This window comes from Scyliorhinus torazame, chromosome 6 (genome assembly GCF_047496885.1).
Source record: "Scyliorhinus torazame isolate Kashiwa2021f chromosome 6, sScyTor2.1, whole genome shotgun sequence".
Lineage (NCBI taxonomy): Eukaryota > Metazoa > Chordata > Chondrichthyes > Carcharhiniformes > Scyliorhinidae > Scyliorhinus > Scyliorhinus torazame.
The window spans coordinates 300,828,165-300,853,099 of NC_092712.1; the positions used below are offsets into that span (position 1 = coordinate 300,828,165).

Consider the following 24,935-nt stretch of genomic DNA (forward strand, 5'->3'; position numbering starts at 1 on the left):
GTAAATCGCCGCAACCGCTGCCTGGGCTCGAGGGGAAGCTGTCGACGCCTGTTCAGATAACTTTGCTTTTCTTTGTCTAATTATTGTAGTGCTGGGGGGGGGGGGGGGGGGGGTGCTGACTGCAGACTAGAGCGGTAAGCTGACACCCACTCTGTGTGTGGTACAGACCAGGCTTGATGAAAACGGCCTGCTTCCACTCACGTCAAAGCTAGTTATCCTGAACAATACTCCACAGACACAGGACTCATCCGACACAACCTCGCTCATTCTGTCTCTCCCTCTCTCTGTCTAGTCACCTTTCTCACTCCCCTTCGCCGTCTTTTCGCACATTCGTTCTTTTTTTATTCCATCACCTCGCTTTCATGAGTAGCTGCTACCACGTAAAGGAAGGCAAACCTCTTTCTAAAACAACAAAATGCACTGTTTCACGCGAAGTCCTGCTCTGGGGCGACTTATGAGAGGCACGATATGGTTTAACTCTTTCCTAAAAGCTCTTTAGAACTAAATGTCGTGAATGGATCGTATTAGGTACAAACATCTAACAGTGTTCGTCCCATCATTTTAGAAAATAAATATTTCCAATGAGTAAACGGTAGCTTCGATTGAGAACCTTACACTCTTTTAATCCATTTGGTAATGCGATAAGTTGATAATAATATTAAAGTGTAACTTGTATGGAACTGAGAGCTGTTTGTAAACAGGGTTTGCTCCTGGTTGTAACGTACGATTTCCATTCTGGTCATTGTCACTTTATAAAATACTCGCTCGGATTTACGGGGCTTGTAGCAAAACGGATATTTGTCGAAAGCAACATATTGAATGCAGATTTGAAATTAGAAATCAACTAAGGAAAGAATTTCAGCTATCAAATGGGACGTGCTCCCATCTATGCGAGTGTCCGAGAAAGTGGGAATTATTGAAACATAGATTGTTATGCACCTTTACGGAACCTTCAAGTGCAACTTCAAATCTTTGCCCGACAATAGTGTCGCGCGATTATTGATAGAAGATGGGTGATGGCAATACCGATATTCATCTTTAATGTGAGCAGGTAGTCTGTTGCAGGCAAACCTGGGGCCGTTAGCAGGGAGACTGGTGCAGGCTTGTGCCGAACGGAGGAAGAATGTGACAAAGTGAAATGATAGGGGATGAGTGGGGAATATATCCCCACTCTGTCAACGATCCCAATGCAGGTTCATAACGAAAAATGCTGCAAGGAAAATAATTTGTAAATGTGCAAACCTTCAAACAATATTCTGGCGAAATGTTGATAGCCAGGATGTGTAGCCAATAAAAAATGAATGTTTCCTATCTTTCTCGCTCGCTAACATGTGATGGGAATGTTTAAATGAAATTGATTGATGAACTAATTGCTAGGGTCGAATGGTTGGTGGCGATAATCTGCACATGTAAAATCAAAAAAATAAAATATTGATATGCATCTTCGCTCCGAGGTGGATGCGGTGTGTTCAAAGGAAAAGGGAGGGGGGGGCTGTCTAAATTCAGGTTTCATCCAGGAGGAGGGGGCTCGGGAGGTGGCCACGTTTCCCTTTGGCTTCATCAGCCATTGCTGGAAGCTGGAGAGAGAGAGAGGGAGAGAGGGAGGGAGAGAGAAATAGCCCAGAGCGACCTCTGCGCGCTTCCTCTTCATAAAGGGCTGGCCACCAGGTGGAGGAAGAAGCAACGATTCCCGGGGCCACTGGGCGTCTGCCAGGAGTCAGAGGGAACTTTTTTTGTTGTTGTTGGATTTCCTACATGGGAACATAAGCGAGCGGCAGCAGATGCAGAGCTGTCCGGGTCCGGGGGAAGGCCCGTGTGGGACATGCACTCATACCTGGCAGTCCAGGCGAATGTGACATTGAATCATCTATCTGCCGGCGACCCAGCGTGAGGAGCCAGGCTCGGAGAGATTAAGCTGCTGTCAGAAAGACATTGAATAGGACTCTTGTGTTTTGACTCATTTCCAGTGCAGTGAATGTCCTGCGGTCCAGTGAAGTTAAATCTGGCGTAGCGTCGACAGGGATCATTATTACAGAGCGAGAGAGAGGGGGGGGGGGAAGTCTTTTTTCCCCCTCTGCTTAGCCCCTACCCTTCCGGCCCCTTTTTCTCTCCGGATTTCAGACAATCTTTGACTTGAAGGAGAGATGGCCACTGAGAATCCGCAGCAGCTTCTGGACCCTCCGGCGTCTATCAGACCCAGCCCCGTGCCGGGGGTGTTAAAATCGGCCCTGATCACTCAGCACCCCCCGGCTATGGAGACCTCCACCTTGGCCAAAGTCAAGAAGACCACCGGCGGCTTGCGGCGGCCCGAGAAGCCCCCTTACTCTTACATCGCCCTGATCGTGATGGCCATTCAAAGCTCCCCCGCCAAGCGGCTGACCCTGAGTGAGATCTACCAGTTCCTGCAGAGCCGCTTCCCTTTCTTCCGGGGCTCCTACCAGGGCTGGAAGAACTCGGTGCGCCACAACCTCTCCCTGAACGAGTGCTTCATCAAGTTGCCGAAGGGGTTGGGCAGACCCGGGAAGGGACATTACTGGACTATAGACCCGGCCAGCGAGTTCATGTTTGAGGAGGGCTCCTTTCGCCGCAGACCCAGAGGTTTCCGTCGGAAATGCCAGACGCTCAAACCCATGTACAGGATGATGAATGGCCTCGGGTTTGGCCCCTCTATCATCCCGCAACCCTTCGACTTCCAGGGCCCCACCGCTTCGCTGTCTTGCCACGCCAGCGGCTACAACCTGGAGAACAGTCTGAGTATGATGAGTAACTCGATATCAGGGAGCTATGATGGACTCAGCAGCGGCCACCACGTCCCCCACATGTCCCCCAACCCTGGTTCCACCTATATGGCCAGCTGCCCCGTGTCCTCAGGCGGAGAGTATGGCCCCGACAGCAGCAGCAGCCCAGTGCCGTCCTCCCCTGTCGTTGGCAGTGCCCTGGAGTGCCATTCGCCGTATTCAGCTTCGGCTGCCCCCTGGTCAACCTCGGCAGCATCTCCATATATTAAGCAGCAGAGCCTGGGCCACATCAACTCGGTTCCTTCCAGCCTTCACTCCAGCATGTCCTCCTACTCGCTGGAGCAGACCTACCTGCACCAAAATACAAGGGACCCGGCAGAGATTACAGGTACAGTGCTCGCCCTGTCTTTGGAAGTAGAGCAGGCTCTTGTTTTGCTTCGCGTAGTCAACCTATCATAGAATCATTGACAGACACCAGAGACCTCGATCCCGCAGTCTTATTTTTTAAAATGAGTTATGTAATGTTGAATTTCTGAAACAGAATAAAATATATAGAGTGAAACAGAATAAAATATATAGAGTGGGAAAGAGCACGAAGAATTAGAGGGGAGGGGGCAAGTGAAAACAGGTCGAATTTTTGGACTGGTGGGTTAGCTTTACAAGAACAGCGACAGTGCCGCCGGAGAACAGAACCGCTTGCATTAATCTCTCCACTTCGTCGATCAGAAGTCTATCGGCGTTATGTTTCTGAAGAGCATGCGGTTCCAAGTGCAATCGCCAATTAATAAAAGAGGTTTCACTTTGAACGAGGAGGGGGGCGAGAGGAAATAGGGCAGCGTGTGTTGAGATGCATCGCAGTCGTGTCAATGACTGATGGTGAAGCATTGGCTTCAGCTGACTAGCGTTAACCAGGCCATATGAAAGCGTGACTGTCAATACTGGAGTTGGGAATAACAGCAATAAATGTTGCCCTTTGCAGCCGAGATTAGGTTAATGCAGTGGCTCAATCCTCACATTTTTGTCCATTAAAAATGTCTGATTTTGTACAACCTTGCTGCAATTTACCTTTTTAAAAATAGATATGTTAGTGTCGTATTGCAAATGTAGCATTGGACAAGCGAAAGTCGTGTGGCTTTTAGAAAATGCACATCTTAATTGACGTTTTAAAAATGATCTATGTCGATGGAATTATTGCCTGCCCAGAACAGCCTAAACACTGGTGTATTTGAAGAAAGTTTACAGCTGTTGCCTGTATCTTTACTTTTTCATGGTGGATGGAATCATGATTTAAACGTCAAATAAAATCCCTCATCAAAGGTCATTTTTGCCCCTTTAAAAACTTTATTTTTACATTTTAAACGTCGGAATAGCGAGGGAGAGCGAAAAAAAAACAAGGTCTACAAGATGTATAGGAAGCGTGGAGACTTGAGGCAGAACTCTCCAAACAGTCACTGAAAATGTGGGTCGGGGAGGTTAACTAAACAAAGACAGTGGCGGCCGGACCACACGGAAGAGGATTTTAGCTTGACTTAACCCAGATGAGAGCTGATTCTGTTAAACGTTCTGGGAACCGATGGTCGGCAACTGCCAACAAAAAGGCGTCTGTGTCTCTCTGCCCCATGCATTCGCTCCGGCCCGGAGCTAAACGTTACACTTAAAAAAAATATGTGTATGTACATTTGATTTTAAACTGGCAACATTTTGGACAATTACAATGATAGGTGGCCAGGGTGGGTTGGCGGAGAAACAGCAGCCATGACCTATAAAAAAACACAATTGACAGCTTGTAACCCCGAGTGTGTGTTGTGAGTGTGTGTTGTGTATGTATGTGTTATCTGTGTATATGTGTGTTGTGTATGTAAGTTGTGTGTGCTGTGTATGTATTTGTGTGCGCAATGTCATGTATATGTTGTGCTGTGTGTGCATGTGTATGGATGTGTGATTTGTGTTATATGTGAATGTGTGTTGTATGTATGTGTGTATGTTGTGCATTTATGTTGTGTGTGTGCCTGTGTGGTGTGTGTTGTGTGTGTTATCTGTGCATGTTTGTTTTGAGTTTTGTGTGTATGTGTGTTGTGTGTGCATGTGTGCGTTGTGTGTATGTGTTGTGTGGGTTTGTGTGTGTTATGTGTGCATGTGTGTTCTGTGTGTGTGTACGTGTGTATGTGTGGGTGTACGTGTGTATGTTGTGGAGGAGTAGATGGGTTAGTGCAGGTTACCGGGTGCACCGATTCTATTTCTCCTTTTGTTCATTGTTACTGGCGGATATTCTCTGCTAAACCGCGTGTATCACATTCCCCATTTTAGTCAATTTATTTTTAAATGACGGCCGCCAAAATATTAGAACTAATATGGAAAACCTTGTCAAATGCAGATTATCAAGACTCTGCGAACTGGTTCAGTCTGTGATACATTAAAGCACCGTCGGTAGACCATTAATCAATTACTATTTTAAAATGTCACGGAAGCTGGGTATCATCTTCAAGCCGAATATCTGGGCCAACCAGCAAATAGCTGGATTTCCGCCCCAGCGTCAGTTGATTATATACCTGCTAACTGAGAAAATATACAAATCTCGAATGAAAAACATCGTTGTTTGAAATGAGGTGCACCATTTCATAACTAGCTTGAGAGAAAAGTTGAACGCGGTTCCATAAGGAGATCAGCGTAGGGCAATGCTTTCAGGTAGAACTGGAGATTGGGGGCTATGGCAGTCGGGACTGTCCAGGATTTAATATCTGCTCTCCCTGTGTTTCTAATCAGCATTCAGTAGGGAGACGGCAGCTGTACATGGAAAAAGGGGTTAAATCCAATCTGATTGTCAACAAAACATAAACTACATATTCATCAAAACTCCCCATGTATCTGGTACTCGAAACTATTTTCTTGAATGGAGGGTTAATTGGGAATGGCGGGATTTGATCAAAAGAACAAATCGAGCTAAATGCATCCCCATCAATAAAACTCGGAGATATTTCCCCCAGCCACACCCTGTGGACTGAAATGAGATTGGCCTCGGTGATGGCAATGGGGGTGAGTGGCTGGCCATTCTAACTGGAGGCTCGGAAGTTTGGTATTCTGCCCTTGGCACAGAGGTTTGTAAACAAATGGGCGAGGGCAAGATTTAATTTTTTTTTGTTTCAAAAAGAATTCTTGAAGCGGGCTTGCTCTCAACATGTGCATACTGAACAGTGAGGCCGAGTCCGCAAAGACACATGTGGAGTTAACATCTGGTAAAGCAGAGACAATCCCTTAAACATGCGACTGTATCCCACAACGTATGTCCTTGATTTCTCGAACCCTGATGTTCAGCCTTCCCCCGAACACACACTCACTACCACAAACAACTGATGTAGATAAGGGTGTGATCTAGGCGGAATAAGGGCTATGTATTAACCTCTTCATTTTTCACCCAACGTGTCAGCTGATAATGATTGAAATGCAGAACAATCGAGAGCCCTGCATCAAATGGCCAGTTTTATAATACCCGCTCTTTTGTGCTTTTCAGTGGGCCTCCCTCGCTATCAGACTCACTCCTCGCCTGTTTGCGACAGGAAGGATTTTGTGCTCAATTTCAACGGGATTTCATCTTTCCACCCTTCGGCCAGTGGATCATACTATCACCACCACCACCAGAGTGTGTGTCAGGACATCAAGCCGTGTGTTATGTGAATAAGCTGCAGCCTCTTAACATCGGCTCTCCTCTTAAGTGCATACCCGAAATGTTGTTCTTGTTGTTGGTCATTCAGATTCATATTAAACCCAAGCGAGGACTCGGCACTTGTTAGTTGGAAGTTTCGCCGAAACTTCTTCGAAAGAGAGAGAGAGGGGAGGGTGGGGGGCGGAGAGGAAGAGAAAAATAGAGCCGTCGAAGACATCCCAGTATCTCCAGACCTGCGACGCGGCTGCGGATTTAAGCACGAACTGACTCCTTAACTTGAGTTCGCATCAGTGGACGCAAGGGATGGTTTTAACTCTAAGGCAAACTGTCCGGTTGAATCTGCCTGTTAGTTGAGAAGAAAGAGGTGGTGCGTATGTCAGGAGTTTAATTATTTTAACAACATTCAGTTCCTATATCAGTATTAAAGAGCAGGATGTTTAGTGAGGAACATTAGCGTACTGTATTTATGTATAAATGTTGAAACCAAACGGTCACACTTGATACCATGGCAGTATTACACATACTGATTCGACTTTCTGTTGTTGCCTGGGCTACATGGATTTTTAGCATTAACTATATAATAAGGCACATATATTCACGCACAGTATGCTTTTATAAATGAATACATTTGAATATAATTGCACTTGAAAAATGTATACTTTATGATTCTTTGTCAAAATATTTTGTTGCAAAAACGAAGTTCAATAAAAAAAAATGTAATGCGGAATATTGCTTATTTTACTTTTATTATCGACGAACGTAGGTTGTTCAAATCTCACAGATGTTGGTCCCGCATTGAAATAAGGCGATACCTCACTCCTAATGGGACTTTTAATGTTCGTCATTCTCATGCCTGCGTTTTGTAAACGCCAAATGCAAAATATACAAGATCCGTAACGGGTTCATTTAAGTAATATTGACTGCAACATTAATCATTCTGTTCCAGATAAAGCGAATTGAAGTATGGGCCAGGGCCGCTGACAGATTTTAGGGGGTATTTTGTGCAGGGCGGAAGTGGCCGCTCACTGTCAGACTGTGTTAAGGTCACCGTTGAGTTTTGTTTTTAAGTGCCCAGTGTCAAATTACTGAAATCGTGCTTCCAAAGCTGGAGCGCAGGACCTGACCATTTGAAGGTACCTGCTTACACTTTAGTCTTAAAGATGATCGTTTTGCCATTGTTGTTACCTAGAAATTATCCTAACGAGAAGCAATTGGCAATAGCAGCTCAGTTTAGACTGAATTACAAGGGTTAAACGAGGCAGGCCTATGACTGGTGTTCAATTAAATTGCGAAAAGGCAAAGGACAGATTTAAATGTGAATTGAATCTGCTCCGTTGTTAATTCTAGTTTGTCCGGGTTAAAATCCCAGTTATTTCGTTTCATGAACTCAACAACGCCATCGACCTCGAGAAGGACGGTGTTGATAGTGTTAGAACAAGGACAAGAGTCAGGGAGAAGAGTCCAAGGAACCTTTAACCAGGACACATTGTACTGGACAGTGGAAGGGGAGATCCCACCCCATCGCATTGATGTGTGCCGCCGACAGACAACCCCATTCAGTCCAGTCGTTCCAAAGAGCGGAAAGCGGGGAACCCCCGGCTTATTCAGGCAGACCAGCTGGCTCTTGAACACACTTCGTTCGTCAAGAAATGGAATCCAGCGCCACAGAAATTGTGCCTTTCAAAATCTCATGGAAGGAAGTGAAATGGCTTAAAATGCCCTTTGGCAGTTTAGGCCGATAGGGGCTCGATTGAAATATCTACCCGACACTTAGTTACACATTTACTGTCAATTAAATCACATTTCTCAAAGATCTGAACTGGAGATCTGCAAATGACTAATCTCCATTAAAAATAAGTGTGGGAATTGTCATATTTCCTGAGATTCATACAGATTGGGAATGCGGGTACAGATCAGGTTAGAATCTTTGTGTTTTTCCCTGGATTCTGCCATTACTCCCCACGGCCTACCATGGGCAGAGATGATTTGGGGGGGGGCTTTTATCTGAATCCTCTTGCAGGGGTATTTTTCACGCAAAGCCTCAAAACTATTAAAGACGTCCTGCATTTTTAACTAATGCATGGCGGATTTAAATTTCCAGTTTTGATATCCATGTTCTTAACTTCTCGAGCCCCATCCCGCGTGAGCAGCAAAGCGGGGGTGCCACACTCGGCAGCGCCCCTTCCTCTGTTGGCAACTTGCAAAGGCAAAATGACAACCAGGGCTTTGACTGACCAACTGCCCCCTTTTCACTCGCGAGGTGGTCGCTTCTCGCAAGATTTTTTTTTTTCTTTCAAATTTTATTTTTGGCGAGCTCCCTCGCCATCCCCTTGGTGTGTCAACCACCCCATTTAGTCCCAAAGAGCGGAAAATGGGGAGTCCCCGACCCATTCAGACAGCCCAGCTGGCTCTTGGACACAGTTTGCATGCTTGAGTCGCTTGGTAAAATGGACATGTATCGCCCCCTGTGAGCAGTTTTATTTGGATGGTGTGGGGGGGGGGGGGGGGGGGGGGGGACAGGGACAGCGCTGGATCAGTTGTCCAAACACTCGCACATACAGCAGGCTGGCGCTGTTGGACGTGGACAGAGCGCCCTCGCTCAGTCTCTTTGCCCATTACACCACATGCAACCTGCTCAAAGGCGAAATAAAATACACTCCTGCCCCATTTCCAAATGCAGATAGCTGCGGGAGCACCCCCTCAAATGGAGTCATAGTGTTTTTATTCAAAGCTCTCATGCAGCTGACAGCTTAAGGTCGTTTTCCCCCAAGGGTGTGTCGCCCTTTGTGACATTCCTCCCTTTTTCTGGATAACGCGATCTCTCCATTACTTGCTCTCTTCTGTCACCTTCGTCCCCCCCGTCCCCCCTGCGCTGACACGCAGCACACAGTCAGTATGATAAGCAGAATGGTATCTCCCCCCCCCCCCCCCCGCCCCTTATCGTCAAGGCAATGTGTCCCCTGATGTGGCCCATTCGCCGATGTTCGGGCAGAATGTATGGGTTGTGATATACTGCACAATTTTAAAGCAGTTACTGAAATAAATGCTGGAGTTCAGTCATGCTGGCTGCAGGGCGGGTTGGAGCGAGTACAGCAATGTCGTGCTTCTGTTATTTGGTCTCAAATGTGACCATGAAACACTACCCGTCCATCCCAGTGTCCCATCCCGGTTCACTGAATATCTGCCCCCTTACCCGCCCGCCAAGCCGGACGAGGCTGACTCTGAAATATCTCTGGCAGGGGCGAGCAAACCATTACATTGTGTTAAGAATGATCTTAGACTTTGGGCTAAAATCAAGCGTAGGATTAATCTTGAGATGAGGCCTGTTCTTGTCAAGCTGGGATCCAGTGTGTCTGTCTTGTGTTGGGTGGGCATGAATTAGATTCAATCTGAATTTGAATTGGGTTTTTTGGAGCACAAAAGGAGATGGGGTTAAGGGGTTTATTAATTCTGCACCCACGCAGACATCTCCACCGCGGTAACATGTCCAGATAAGCTTCAGTTGCTAGATCAGACAATTAACACAAGCTGCAGAAAGCTCCCAAACTCACCGTGGAAAATACAAATCACGACCAATGCAATCATTAGATAAATACAGTGAACCGCGGCAATCCTGTCCCGCTCCAGCCCGGGTTTATTTAACAATTGTTCTCTTTTCTTGCAAGTGGTTTATTTAATAATAGTCAGGGAGCGAGTGCATGGTTGCGTGGGGGGAGGGGGGGGGGGGGCGTGAAAAGCCTCTCGGGCCAGTTAGCCTGGTCACTCATGGCATCGAAAATGATACCCCTGCTGATGTGGAAAGTTTAAGTTCAGCACCAACTCCTGCAGGGTGAACCCCGTCAATTGCTGCCTTCCTTCCTTTACCCAATTGTTGCAATTGTCTATCCCGAATCGCATGAAGCGAGGTTTGTTCCTCTGACTGGGGTGCTGTTATGTCAGCCCATAAGTTTATCTGAGTTTAAAATCCGCCCCTCGGAACGTGTCTGTGAAATCCTGCTGAAAATAGATGACACCGTTTTCACTGGGGGTGAAGCATTATATCTGCCGGTGTCAGCTGCCGAGTTCGTTCCTATTCAGTCCAACATTCAATTCCCTCAACCCATCCCAATTCTCTTTTTTAAAAACGGTCCGCTTCTCCTGTAATAAGTGACCTTAAAAAAAATCCTGCCCCTCTCGCGGGGTGTTTACAATTTGATAATGATTGTCCTCGCAATATGTTCGTTTAAAATGTGGCACATTAGCAAGTTAGCCGCCAATTCATTAATTACAGGACAATTCGGTACTCATTCGCCAGAACGAGTTCAAATCGAAATGTGGTCAGTGACAGTGATTTTAAACTTGTGTTTCCCCCCAGGCGTTCATCAGATGCGATGGGGATTGACGGGCCAGACCGCGCTTTCAGTTCTACCGACCTAATATTAAATACGACCTAATATTAAACACGTCAGAATGTTAAACACAACCTAATATTAAATACGACCTAATGTTAAACACGACCTAATATTAAACACGTCCTAATATTAAATACGACCTAATGTTAAACATGACCTAATGTTAAACACGACCTAATATTAAATACGACCTAATGTTAAACATGACCTAATGTTAAACACGTCCTAATATTAAATACGACCTAATATTAAACACGTCAGAATGTTAAACACAACCTAATATTAAATACGACCTAATGTTAAACATGATCTAATGTTAAATACGACCTAATATTAAATACGACCTAATATTAAACACGACCTAATATTAAACACGTCCTAATGTTAAACACGACCTAATGTTAAACACGTCCTAATATTAAACACGACCTAATGTTAAACACGACCTAATATTAAATACGACCTAATGTTAAACACGTCCTAATGTTAAATACGACCTAATATTAAACACGACCTAATGTTAAACACGACCTAATATTAAACACGACCTAATATTAAATACGACCTAATGTTAAACATGACCTAATGTTAAACACGTCCTAATGTTAAATACGACCTAATATTAAACACGACCTAATATTAAACACGACCTAATATTAAACATGACCTAATGTTAACAGTGGCTTGATGCTGTTTGAGGGCTTTATCACTGGGATCACTGGTGTCCACGTCTAGGCTGATGTCAGTGCTGGTTAATTCTCTCTCGGCCTTTCCGCTTGTTCTTGTCCCATTGCAAAGGGATTTGTCTTGCCTATATTATTGGCGGTGTTGTCAAGCTAACACCCAGGAACTGGGCAATCGCGGACCTTGCAGCGAGGAGCCAGGGTCCACCCATTGATTTCTACATATCTTAGTGTCACCACAGTAACTGTTAGTAATCCCTGCACGACTGTTACACGAAAATATCCAGGTAGTGTGTCCATTTGCAGACTTTCTGTTGCGCTGGGAGTTTACATTGAATTCCTTCAGATAATTCCTACAGTATTAATTTTGCACCCCCACCCACCCCACTGGATGTCTCTCCCGCGACAATAAACTTCAGAATTTCAACTCTTTCCCATTTATATTTAACCCGTCACCGCTTTAGCTGAACGAAGGAGCGGATTGAGGAACAATCATTGCAAACATGCATTCGGGCTCTATTTGCATCCCGGCCCCCTTTCTCGTTGCTTTTCTCTGGAGTTTGCAGTCATTGAGACCCCTTCTCCCCCCCCCTCCCCTCCCCAAGGCTAGAATTAGGCCAACTCGATCATTACTCATAAAGGCCCCTAAATAGAAAGTGGAGGATATTGTCTGCACATCGCAGTGTGTGTGTGACACCCCCCCCCCCCCCCCCATTACACTGACTGTCATCCTGACCCAAACAACGACGGCACTAACACAATGGCAGGAGCCCAGGGCATAAAATGGGGATTATAATTTATAAAAGGTTTCAAACTCTTTCCGAAAACAGCAGCAGTATTATGATGGTGTTTGCACGCGTGTAATTTATAGTGTCATTACAGATGCTCATGCAAAGGAATTCGCCCTATATTGGACAGATGAAATATTCCATACTCCGAAGTGATAATTGTTTTTACGTCAAGCGGTAGAAAAGTAATGCAACATTTGGAATACAGTTGTTGAGGGGGGAGAATGCCACCCACATCGCGGCCTGGCGCACACAAGTTGCCTTTTATTAACCAGTGAATGTTCAGGTTTGTGGGAAGGACAACAGCGCCGCTCTGTGGCCTTCTGCAAACTCGAAGCAGACTCATGGGCGACACAGCACAGACAAGTCATCCTTATTTAGGCCTAGCAGCGAGGCCGGAGCTGTCATATAATAATAGCATTGTTTGAATGCAAAGGAAGAGGGTAGGATTTTTGTACAGGTGCGAAGTTATCTGGAGAGGGTTTGCGTCAATGAAAAGCCTGCCCAACTTATTCACATTGGCACAAGGCGGCGACACTTGATGTGTAATGGCTCACATCGAGTGCAACAAAACCCAAAATTCGTGGAAACCCCACATACGCTCAAATAAAGCGTTTAAAGGGTGGCAGAGTAGCACAGTGGTTAGCACTGTTGCTTCACAGCGCCAGGGTCCCGGGTTCGATTCCCGGCTTGGGTCACTGTCTGTGCGGAGACTGCACGTTCTCCCCGTGTCTGCGTGGGTTTCCCCCGGGTGCTCCGGTTTCCTCCCACAGTTCAAAGACGTGCAGGTTAGGTGGATTGGACATGCTAAACTGCCCTTAGTGACCAAAAAGGTTAGGAGGGGTTATTGGGTTACGGGGATTGGGTGGAAGTGAGGGCTTAACTGGGTCCGTGCAGACTCGATGGGCCGAATGGCCTCCTTCTGCACTGTATGTTCTATGTTCTATGTTCTACCGAAAGACATGCTTGTTAGGTGAATTGAACATTCTGAATTCTGCCTGATGCAAATTCTACCTGAACAGGCACCTGAGTGTGGTACTAGGGGCTTTTCACAGTAACTTCATTGCAGTGTTAATGTAGCCATCATATGCAGATGCTGGCGTTGGACTGGGGTGAGCACAGTAATAAGTCTTACAACACCAGGTTAAAGTCCAACAGGTTTGCTTGGAATCACTAGATTTTGGAGCACAGCTCCTTCATCAGGTGATGAAAAACACATATATAGACAAAGTCATCTTGCATCATTGACTTTGTACCTGGTGTTGTAAGACTTCTTACAGTGCAACTTATAAATATTATTCTTGTTATGCTCGAGGCACCAGCACCTAATGACTCATAAATTGACACTGATCAAATATACCATCTATTATCTGGCAAGGTAAGGAAAGGAGAAGAGGGAATCAAGTTTCCAATGTACATGTCCCTTTCTTATTCAACATTTTAGCTGGCAAACTGGAAAATAATCGCTGCTGGATCTTCGGGTGGACATTGAAGCTGAACAGACGGGAGAAGTAGGAGAGTATTTCAGTAGTAGTAATCACATTGCAGCAAGGTTCAAGATCAGGATCGAGAAGGACATCAAATGGAGACTTGAGGGAATAGGTTGGAGAGGCACAAATTGAGGAAAGGAGGATGGAACTAAATAATGCAAACTGAGGAAAAGGTCTTGAAAAACAAATATCAAAACCTAGTAGGTTTTGTTTTTACAGGGTTAATCAAGGTTGCAGAAAAATGCATCACATTCAAAGCAACAAACAAGCAAACTTGGGGCACCAAGGATAAATAAAGAAAAAAAGGAAAATTGAATATGAGACATTTAAGAAGTCCTTTCGTAGTAATGGAGAGGACAAAGGGAAAATGAAGAACTTGGGAGATATATTAGAATCCTCATCAGGAAGATGAAGAAAAGTTACAACATCAAATTAAAAGGTATATAAAGCGTTATATAAAGGATATAAGATAAACTCATAGGTAATAGATTCATAGATGTTTATAGGTCAGAAGGAGGCCATTCAGCCCATTGTGTTCATGCTGGTCAAAAAAGATATGACAATGTGAATCCCATTTTCAGCACTTGGCCCATAGCCTTGGCAATTGAGGCAGTGCAAGTGAATATCTAAATACTTCTTAAATGTTCCAAGAGTTTGACCCAACCACCTTTTCAGGCATGAGTTCCAAACTCCCACCGCCCTCTAGGTGAAAATGAGTTTGCTCAATTCCCCTCTTAGCCTTCTACCTCTTACCTTAAGTCTATGCCACTGGTTCTGTGCTCCTATACTAATGAAAATAAATGACAATCTAACATAATTAAAAGAAGATATATTCCCAGGTCCAGATGGTATGCACCCATGTAGAGATAAGAGATTTAAGGAGGAGGCAAAAGCAGGTCTATAAAACAGTGACTGGTACTAGATAAGTGCTGGTTATTTAATGTTGCTCCCACTGCTGGATTCCTATGACATAGAAAGAAACCCATCACTGTATATTCAATGTTTTATTCTCACTGCTATTTTCTTTTAAACTGGTCCTTCTCTGCTCAACAAAGAAAATTAAGATGGCTGCTACAAGTCACCTGATCACAGGGTTGGTCTTCTGTCCGGAAGCTATTCCCAGCTGTTTCAAGAAAAATAAATTAGATTTTCAGTTTCACACTATATTGAACAAACCCCTTCTAATCTACAAAAGCAGAGGAAGTGCAGATGAACTGGCACACCACCATGAACTATCACAAAAAAAAAACAGATTAAAACCTGTTGCACTGGAGGAGATGCTAATAATCAATTAGTCTCTCTTTTAAGGAAGAACAATGGAATCCTGGACAAAAGCCCAGAAACTAATTTTTCAGGTGCAATTAACCATTAATAGGACATGTCACATTGTACAAGCCTCGGGCATCTTGAACAGTTTTAACATTTCAGCTTTGGTCCTCACATTCAGTCTGCTGTTTACACATCAACCTGGTGAGTCAAGAAGGAGGCTCCTCCAGGCTCAGCAACAAGTTACCCATCGAGCCTGGCTCGGCAGGAACATTTCGTACCATCACTTAGAGACTGATTCGGTCACTGCCTACCTACTCATTTTGTGGGGTCAGCACCAACTGAAAAATGAATACTACAAATCCCAGCTGAACTCGAACGCCTTTGTGAAAGAATTTCTTATTGGACTCTGAGTGGGGACTCTGGAAGTTGAGGACCACTATTCATTTTTCTATGGGGTCCTTATACTGTACAATTCATTTTTAAGACCCTGCACCAGACCCCAATATTTGTTAGGATACTGGACACATCTTTTAAATTTGTAAAACTGTGAGGAACGGACACTTCACTCCACGAGTGAATCCACTGACCAATAGGTACATTTTATATTATATATTAAAACAAACAATATTATTAACACAGGATTAAACACATTAAGATCACAGAAAATATCTTACAATTAACAGTTAAACAATTCTTAACAATGCAAGGAAACACTTTAACTGCTAACTGATACGTCCTCTGTCTCCAATTAAGCAAAACCCATCACAGGTCAAAGGTCACTTATAAATAAAGTTAGCAAACACAGGGATACTTGCTGTCCTCTGGATAGAGATTCCTTGAAAAGACTGCTTGGAAAGAGGGAGAGAGGAACCTTATCAGACACAAATTGCAAGTCCTGCTGTCTTTGGCAGACTAAAACTAAACTGCATGTTATAGACCTGGCTCCTCCAATGAATTACATCTTTTTTATCCCACTCAGATCCCCTGACATCCTTATCAAAGTCTAAACATAAAGGGCTGGATTCTCCATCAGCGTGATTCTCCGTTACGCCGGCAGCGCACTCATGCCCACTGATTTCAAGACGTCATGGGGTGCCCAGAATGGGAAACCCCATTGGCCGGCTGGTGAGACGGTGTGGGTGCACCGCATCAGAAAATGGGTGTGGCAGGTCAGAGAATCCTGCCCCATGTCTCAAATTATTTACTTTCCAGGGAATCTCCAACAATCATACCAAAATTCCATTCGGCCTTATGTAGGTAAACAATTACATGATTGGAATGAATGGTGTCCTCATTTGTACAACATCGTATTTGCATCTTTTGCAGACACAATCTGCCTGAATGTTAAACCAGGATTTAAAAAAATATTACGGCAACAGATCTATATACATATATACCTCAGCCCAGGCTTTTAATAACATTTCTGAAACAGATAAATATAATACAATCAATATTCAAATTTATAATAATAATAATCTTTATTGTCACAAGTAGGCTTACATTAACACTGCAATGAAGTTACTGTGAAAAGCCCCTAGTCGCCACATTGGTTAGCCCTGTTGCTTCACAGCTCCAGGGTCCCGGGTTCAATTCCCGGCTTGGGTAACTGTCTGCGGAGTCTGCATGTTCTCCCCGTGTCTGCGTGGGTTTCCTCTTGGTGCTCCGGTTTCCTCCCACAAGTCCCGAAAGACTTGCTGTTAGGTAATTTGGACATTCTGAATTCTCCCTCTGTGTATCCGAAGAGGTGGCGGAGTGTGGCGACTAGGGGCATTTCGCAGTAACTTATTGGATGGGGTGCGAGCAGAGCTATCCACTGAGGCTCCCCCGCCACCTGGCGTTGCCAGTCCTGGACCCCACTGGCCTCTCGACCAATGCCTGCATTCCTACAGCCATGGAGCACAAGGATTGAACCACCTCCCTCTGGGACTTTGCCACATCACGCTGCAACTGTGCCAACACCTTCTGGGTCTGTGCCACATCAGTCAGTGACTGCGGTATCTCCCTCTGGGACTGGACCACCTCCCTCTGCGTCTGTGTCACATCGGCCAGCGCCTGGACAATGCTGCCGACGCTCTCAGCCAAGGCCTGCTGTGACTGGGCCACGCTCTGGAGGGCCGTTGAAATGTCCAGGTGGTTCCGGCACATGGTCTAGGGTTGATGGCTCGCATCCTTTTCAGTATCATCCTCGTCGCTGCTCGGAACCCTGGCTCTGGCTGCGGCTGGGGTCGGGGGACACCGGAAGGACCCGCCCCATCACCAGCAGGTCCTGCAAGATACAAGACAAGGCACAAGACAGGCCGGGGGGAGGAAAAAGGGGGGATGGTCCGTGTGTGGAGGTGGGGTGTGGGTGGTGTAGGGTGAGGGTGGTGTAGGGTGAGGGTGGTGTGAGGGGGATGGTGACAGACGTGTCACAAGGAACCGCAACTCGCCGGGGCCTCACTTCCTCGGCCGAGACCGATCTCCACCCCGGCGACTGCCCTTTCCTCCGGGCCCACCAACCACATCCAGGGCCCACTGCTGTGCTGCGGTGAGGGGCCGCAGGTCCATCAGTCCCCAAACAAGATAATATGACAAACCTTGGACAGCAGGGGATCGGTCTGGGCCCTTGCACATACCTGGGCTGGCAAGGTATCCATGAAATGCATGGTAGCGATTACCCCGTCAGCAGCCTTATTGAGAGCAGGAGCCTCCTCTGTTCCAGCATTGTTGCGCTCAGCGGCGGCATACATCCTTCAAGCAAATGCCATCGTTCACCCGATGGGACAGTACTGCCCAGGTGCCATACGGCGAGGTGTCACAGGTGACCAAGAGAGGCTTTGCGGGATCGAAGTGAGTGAGCAACTGAGAAGAAATCTCTTTACCTCAGTGAACGCTGCCTCCTGCGGCCGACCCCATGCCCCCACCTAGCCTTTCTTGAGGAGACTGTGCAGGGGGCCAACAATGTCGCCAGGCCTGGAATGAATTTTCCATTGTAATCGACGAGCCTCAGGAACGTGCACAGTTCTGTTGCTCTCTCCAGCATGGGGGCCTGTCGCATGGCCCGCACCTTATCTTCAACTGGGTAAAGGCCCTGCTGGTCCACACGGTAGCCTAGCTAGGCCGCGGGCATGAAACACGCATTTCACCCTACGGAGGCAAACGTCGGAATCCGCGAAGCAACAGAGTGCCTCGTTCAGGTTATTGAAGTGGTCCTAGCCAGATGTTCTGGTGATTAGCACGTCGTCCAGATAAACCGCCATGCACGGTAGACCCCGCAATGTGTTTTCCATCAAACGCTGGAAAATGACGCAGGGTGACGACACTCGGAAAGGAAACCTGCCGTATGCATACTGCCCCCGATGTGGCTTAACTGATATATATTTTCGAGAATCTGGGTCCAACACCACCTGGAGTACGCATGGCTCATGTTGAGCTTGGTGAATTAGTGACCTCCCACTCAACTTGGCATGAGGGATAACAGTCCAGCCTCGAGGCCCTGTTCACGGTCATCTTACAGCCGCCACAAAGGTGTATGGTGCTGTCGGGTTTCATGGCTGGGGCGACCCAATCTGAAAATGTTACCGGGCAGATGATACCTAAGCCTTCGAGCTGATCGAGCTCTGCTTCTACTTTGGGCAACGGCGCATAAGTAACCGGGCGAACATGGAAATACCACGGCTGTGCTTCAGGGTCCTCGTGGATCTTTCCTATGGCACCCCGGATGGTGCCTAGCCTTGTTTTGTAAACAGCGGGGTACTTCGCCAATTTTGGATTTTGGGTTTTGTTTATTGTCACATGTACGAAGGTACAGTGAGAAGTATTTTTCTGCGAGCAGCTCAACAGATCAATACCGTGTGGAAGCTCATTCGGCCCACCTGCTGTCAGTCAAGGGGGAGGTGTGGAACCAATCGCGGCTGAGAAGACTGGGGCTGTTGTCTTGTACTACAACCAGGGGTAGGCAGGCGGATTGCTGCCTGTGGACTACCGGGGTGGTTCCAGCTATCGCCAGCGGCTCCGCGGTGTATGTGACCAACCGAGCTGCACTCCTGCCCAGAGTTTCTCGAAAGTGCCTCTGCCAGCAATCGAGATGGCGGCCCCAGTGTCCAACCCCATCAGTAATGGGTGACCATTGACGCGAACCGTCACCTTAATGTGACCTTTGGGTGCAGAGATGCAATTGAGTTGGAGAAAATCGTCCATGGGTTCCTCCACGCAAAAGTCACGGGACCGCGGATGGTGGCCAGGTCTAACGGGGTGACGGATGGACAGACCATCCGACGGACGTCACTCTCTGTGACCATGCTGACACTATGACCCACAGTATCCAGAGTCTGCTTCATCTGGATTGGGGGAGGGATCCCACCTGCTCACCGACGCCTTAAGGCGTTGGTCTGAATCCCGGCGGTTTCCTGCCCAGTGGTTGAGGACCGGGGTTGCTGGTCGAGGGAGCACTGCCCGTAGGAGAGTGGTGTGGCCTAAACTGAGATCTCCATGCCCTTTAGTTCTTGCAAGCCCTGTTCTGTGCTTTCCCATGGCAGGGTGATTTCCACAGCCCACTTGAAGTCCAGATGAGATCTCAAAGAGAGCAGCGCCATATTCGCAGAACTCCGCGGGTTTCTGGAGGTGCACCAAAAATTCCATTATGGACTCCCCATGGGTCCATTCATCCATATTGAAATGGTAACGCTGGACTATTACCGAAGGTTTAGGGTTCAAATGCTCACCCACAAACGCAACCAGTCCCCAAATGACTTTGAGTCCGGGGTGGCAGGATACATCAAGTTCTTTATCACACTAAATGTGAGCATGCCACAAGCTGTTAACAAGGTCACGGTGTGGCGTTCATCATCAACAATGACATTAGCCCAGAACAAAAATGCATTTGCTCGACATACTGCGACTAGTCTCCAGTACCTGCGTCAATCGCGTCTAGTTTCCCAAAATGCAGCATTTCTGCGGCGGGCGAAAAGACCTCCAGAGGCCTGTGAAGAGGTGGCCGAGCACAGCGGAATTGGCGCCACCTGCAGCTCCACTTGATCCTCGTCACCAGTGTTGAGTTTGAGGAAGCGACCAAACAGGAGTGTAAGGTAACAAAAGATTTATTGACGTGGAGCAAAGACCTTATGTATATTGGTCCCAGAAGGGACCCGGGTTTTTATGTCTTGATTTGCTCCCCACTGATCAGGGAGCTCTGCCCCTCAGCAGGGAAGTTCGTACTCCTCAAGCCTCACCCAGCCCCTTGGGTCTCGTGCAGGTTACGGCAGAGACACATTGTTAAAAGTTGGGGACAGAGGACAGTCATAAAAAGCACTCAGTGGATCTCTTTTGTGATCATCGGAAGTAATTTCTGGCATGTGTGTTAAATGACCCATCAACAACGTTCCCCATGGCACATCTTCTACCTTTTGTGCCTCGTAAATGCATGTTCACCTAATGGAAAAGCAAACAGCAGTTTCCACTATCTAAATGATGAATGAGATACTTCACATTAACACCTGTTGGCTTCACCGAGGAGGACATTGGGAATGAGCTGATTATATAAACATTCTACAGGTACGTTTCTTCGTGAATCGAATAAAGACCACTTTGGTGACATAAAGGAGTCAATGCTTTAATAGAGATTTTTGTGAATTCAATTGAGTGGTTTAATTGGGTTATGCATTTCCAAATAGTGGGCAACACAAAACAAGCCACTCACAACGAGTCTTCTTGACCCATCCAGCCTGAGTTATTGGCTCAAACTCTCTTGTCAAAATAAGGGACATAAGGGTTCTATCATTATTCATACACAAATCTAACTAGAGCTTCAGGCAAGGGGCAGACATACGGTGAAAATCAAATATCCGAAAGTAGCTGTTTGGGTTACGCAGCCCCACTGTCAGCTTGCTGTACGTCTCACCATTGAAGTCCATTGAAGGGCATGAGGTTTCTGTATTCGTCTGGCAGATGTGACCTTAACCCACCACAGGAAGCAATAGCCTTCCCATTTCACTCTAAACACCTTGGGCGGCACAGTGGTTAGCACTGTTGCTTCACAGCACCAGGGATCTGGGTTTGATTACCGGTTTGGGCCACTGTCTGTGCGGAGCCTGCACGTTTTCCCCGTGTCTACGTGGGTTTCCTCCGGGTGCTCCGGTTTCCTCCCACAAGTCTCGAAAGGCATGCTGATAGGTAATTTGGACATTCTGAATTCTCCCTTTGTGTACCTGAACAGGCGCTGGAATGTGGTGACTAGGGCATTTTCACAGTAACTTCATTGCAGTGTTAATGTAAGCCTACTTGCGACACTAATAAAGATTATCATTATTATTAAAAACTCAATGGGTGTTGATCACTGCCAAACGACCTCGCTGGCACCAAATATCATCTATTACAAGTGTGGCAACTCATTCCCTCAGGTATTAATTAATTTTGGAGATTTTAAGAATGCAAAATGTGTTTAAAATTTTTTTCCTTTATATCTCTTTTTATTCCCACTGATTTATTCTCGCTGTCTTAATCAATTTTCCCCTCTGTTTACCTTTCTGGACCTGATTTAGCTTTGAACCCAACCACACTGCACTTCCTTCTCAGTCCTTGTTAATTTCACAATTGTTTCAATCTGACTGGTTGAAAAGATGCATAGGTGTTTGTCCTGTTCACTCTGGTCCCAGGTGCCTGGTGTTCCTCTCTTTGCTCAGCTTCAGCCACAGATTAACTTAGTTTATCAATTGGCTGCTGTTATCATGTCCTTCCCTTTCTAATCCATAACTGTGTGCAAAAATGTACCGCGTTACTGAAGCTGTGCTCTGCAGTGATATCGAACAATTTATAGTTGTTGGAATCTTGCAAGCTTACTTCAGTCAAATTTGAAGACCTCTGATTCAGCTGAACTTTCCTTCAGTTCTAAGGCAAGTGCACCACCTAGTGTGAAAGATGTAGAATGCACCTTAAGTCATTTCACAATCTTTTTTCTGGACATATATCAAAATACGTCCACAGAACTCAGAAAAAAATTAAATATCTCAAGACACATAATTAATCATATGAAACTAATTCCATTGAAGAGCTGAAATCATTCATTCTTGCAAAGCTGTAAATATCAACTTTTGTAATATAATTGATGATAATCAATTGGGTACCCAGTGCTTGGTGTTGTTTATCTAATTATATTTGAGTATTAAAAAAAATATATATATTTATTAAAGTTTTTTAACACAATTTTTCTCCCTTACAAACAATAACCCACCCCCACCCCCCCGTAACAAAAAAAACCGAGAAATCGCGCAGAGCAAGATATATACATAGCAAAATGATATATTTACACAGCTTTGTACACTGGCCCTCATCCGTACGTGCCAGTTTCCCCAACCCTTCATGTTATCTCTTGCTCATCCACCCTCCCAGGACATCCCCGCCACCCCCACCCCCCCCCCAAGGTTGCTGCTGCTGCTGACCGACCTTCCTCTAACGCTCCGCGAGATAGTCTAGGAACGGTTGCCACCGCCTGTAGAACCCCTGCGCAGACCCTCTCAAGGCGAACTTAATCCTCTCCAACTTTATGAACCCAGCCATATCATTTATCCAGGCCTCCAGGCTGGGGGGCTTCGCCTCCTTCCACATTAGCAAGATCCTTCGCCGGGCTACTAGGGACACAAAGGCCAGAATGCTGGCCTTTTTCGCCTCCTGCACCCCCGGTTCGTCCACTACTCCAAATATTGCTAGCCCCCAGCTTGGCTTGACCCGGACTTTCACCACCTGAGATATTGCTCCCGCCACTCCTCTCCAGAACCCCTCCAGTGCCGGGCATGACCAAAACATATGGACATAGTTCGCCGGGCTCCCTGAGCACCTTCCACATCTGTCCTCTACCCCAAAGAACCTACTCAACCTCTCCCCCGTCAAGTGCACTCTGTGGACCACCTTAAATTGTATCAGGCTGAGCCTGGCACACGAGGAGGAGGAATTAACCCTACCTAGGGCATCAGCCCACAGACCTTCCTCGATCTCCTCCCCCAGCTCCTCCTCCCATTTACCCTTCAACTCTTCTACCAGCGCTTCCCCCTCGTCTTTCAACTCCTGGTGTATTTCCGACACCTTGCCCTCCCTGACCCATACACCCGAGATCACCCTATCTTGAACTTCTTGTGCCGGAAGCAACGGGAATTCCCTCCCCTGTCACCTCACAAAAGCCCTCACCTGCATATATCTAAAGGCATTTCCCGGGGGTAACTCGAACTTCTCCTCCAGTGCCCCTAGGCTCGCAAACGTCCCGTCGATGAACAGGTCCCCCATTCTTCCAATCCCCGCCCGATGCCAGCTCTTGAACCCCCCTCCATCTTCCCCGGGACAAACTGGTGGTTACCCCTGATCGGGGACCACACCGATGCTCCCATTGCACCCCGGTGCCGTCTCCACTAGCCCAAGATCCTTAGCGTTGCCGCCACCACCAGGCTCGTGGTATACTTTGTCGGCGAGAGCGGCAGCGGTGCCGTCACCAATGCCCCCAGGCTCGTTCTTTTACAGGACGCCATCTCCATCCTCTTCCATGCCGCCCCCTCTCCCTCCATAACCCACTTGCGGATCATCGCCACATTTGCTGCCCAGTAGTAGCTCCCCAGGTTTGGCAGCGCCAACCCTCCTCGGTCCCTACTGCGTTCCAGGAACCCTCTCCTTACTCTCGGGGTCTTATTCGCCCACACAAACCCCATAATACTCCTGCCTACTCTCTTAAAAAAGGCCTTAGTGATCACGATGGGAAGGCACTGAAACACAAACAGAAACCTCGGAAGGACCACCATTTTGACCGACTGCACTCTACCCGCCAGCGAGAGCGGTAACATGTCCCATCATTATATTTGAGCATTGACAGAAATATTTGTCTGAGCTTTTCCTTCTGCATTCATCGGGAAAATCGCACGGTTTCCAATGTCAAGGGAAACAACAGTTTTATGCTGCATGAGAAGAGGATGCTGATTGGGAGCCAAGAGGACTCTGATTGGTGAAGGTGTTACCATGAAAAATGCACTCGTTAACTACCAAGCATTGTTTGAAATATAATTGGTCAAGGCATTGCACTGTGGAATGAATCAGCGAATGGCTGTCACTTATTTTGTTTAGCTAAAACTGGCGCAATGTGTGTACATGTTCTTTCTGTCTGCAAAGAACATGTATATTAACATATGTGTATTAATATATGTTGCTTCCGGCTATGGTTTGCCTTATGATTCAGTTTTTAAAAATTCTTATCTAGGATTATTGAGAAGGAACTCAGCGGACAAATGCTCAGAGAATTTATATGGTATTTCTCTCTGAAGTATCTGAACATATTTTATTTTAAATGAGTTTGTGTGTCTGCGTAAATAAGAGAAAGATAAATTTCAAACTTGCAGTTAGCATTCAACTGCCGATATTGCTAGCAGTAATTTTGATAAATCATCATAAGGACGGGAATTGGCCATTCAGTCCCTTTGAAGCCTATCAGTTAGATCCTGGTTTATCCTGATGTTAACTTCATTCACACGCATTGTTCCTGACGAATCTTGCCCAACAAAATTAGTGACTGACCACAGTGTGCCAGAGATTTGTGTAACTGTAGCATAATACCAAACCCTTTGTATTCCAACCTCCTTAAGATAAACGCTAACATTCCATTAACTTATCTGTCCAATAGAAATTATGGATTTCTCGATTTGGGTCTTTATGGCGGCACGGTAGCACAGTGGTTAGCATTGTTGCTTCACAGCGCCAGGGTCCCAGGTTCGATTCCCGGCTTGGGTCACTGTCTGTGTGGAGTCTGCACGTTCTCCCCGTGTCTGCGTGGGTTTCCTCCGGGTGCTCCGATCTCCTCCCACAAGTCCCGAAAGGCGTGCTGTTAGGTGAATTGGACATTCTGAATTCACCCTCTGCGTACCCGAACAGGCGCCAGAGTGTGGCGACTAGGGGATTTTCACAGTA

General features: G+C 46.4%; 1 protein-coding gene across 1 annotated transcript; it reads left to right on the plus strand.

The window, feature by feature from the left end:
• The first annotated feature begins 1,586 nt into the window (after positions 1-1,586).
• On the plus strand, positions 1,587-7,120 carry foxf2a (forkhead box F2a). Its single transcript, XM_072509919.1, has 2 exons — positions 1,587-3,126; positions 6,247-7,120. Exons 1-2 carry the CDS (start codon positions 2,145-2,147, stop codon positions 6,408-6,410), a joined length of 1,146 nt encoding a protein of 381 aa, XP_072366020.1. The 5' UTR covers positions 1,587-2,144; the 3' UTR covers positions 6,411-7,120.
• The last annotated feature ends 17,815 nt before the right edge of the window (positions 7,121-24,935 follow it).

Excerpts from the sequence above, each read along its gene's own strand:
- foxf2a (XM_072509919.1), top strand. The coding sequence starts at position 2,145 with ATGGCCACTGAGAATCCGCAGCAGCTTCTGGACCCTCCGGCGTCTATC. Across the intron at positions 3,127-6,246 it reads GGACCCGGCAGAGATTACAG|TGGGCCTCCCTCGCTATCAG; the intron begins GTACAGTGCTCG and ends TGTGCTTTTCAG.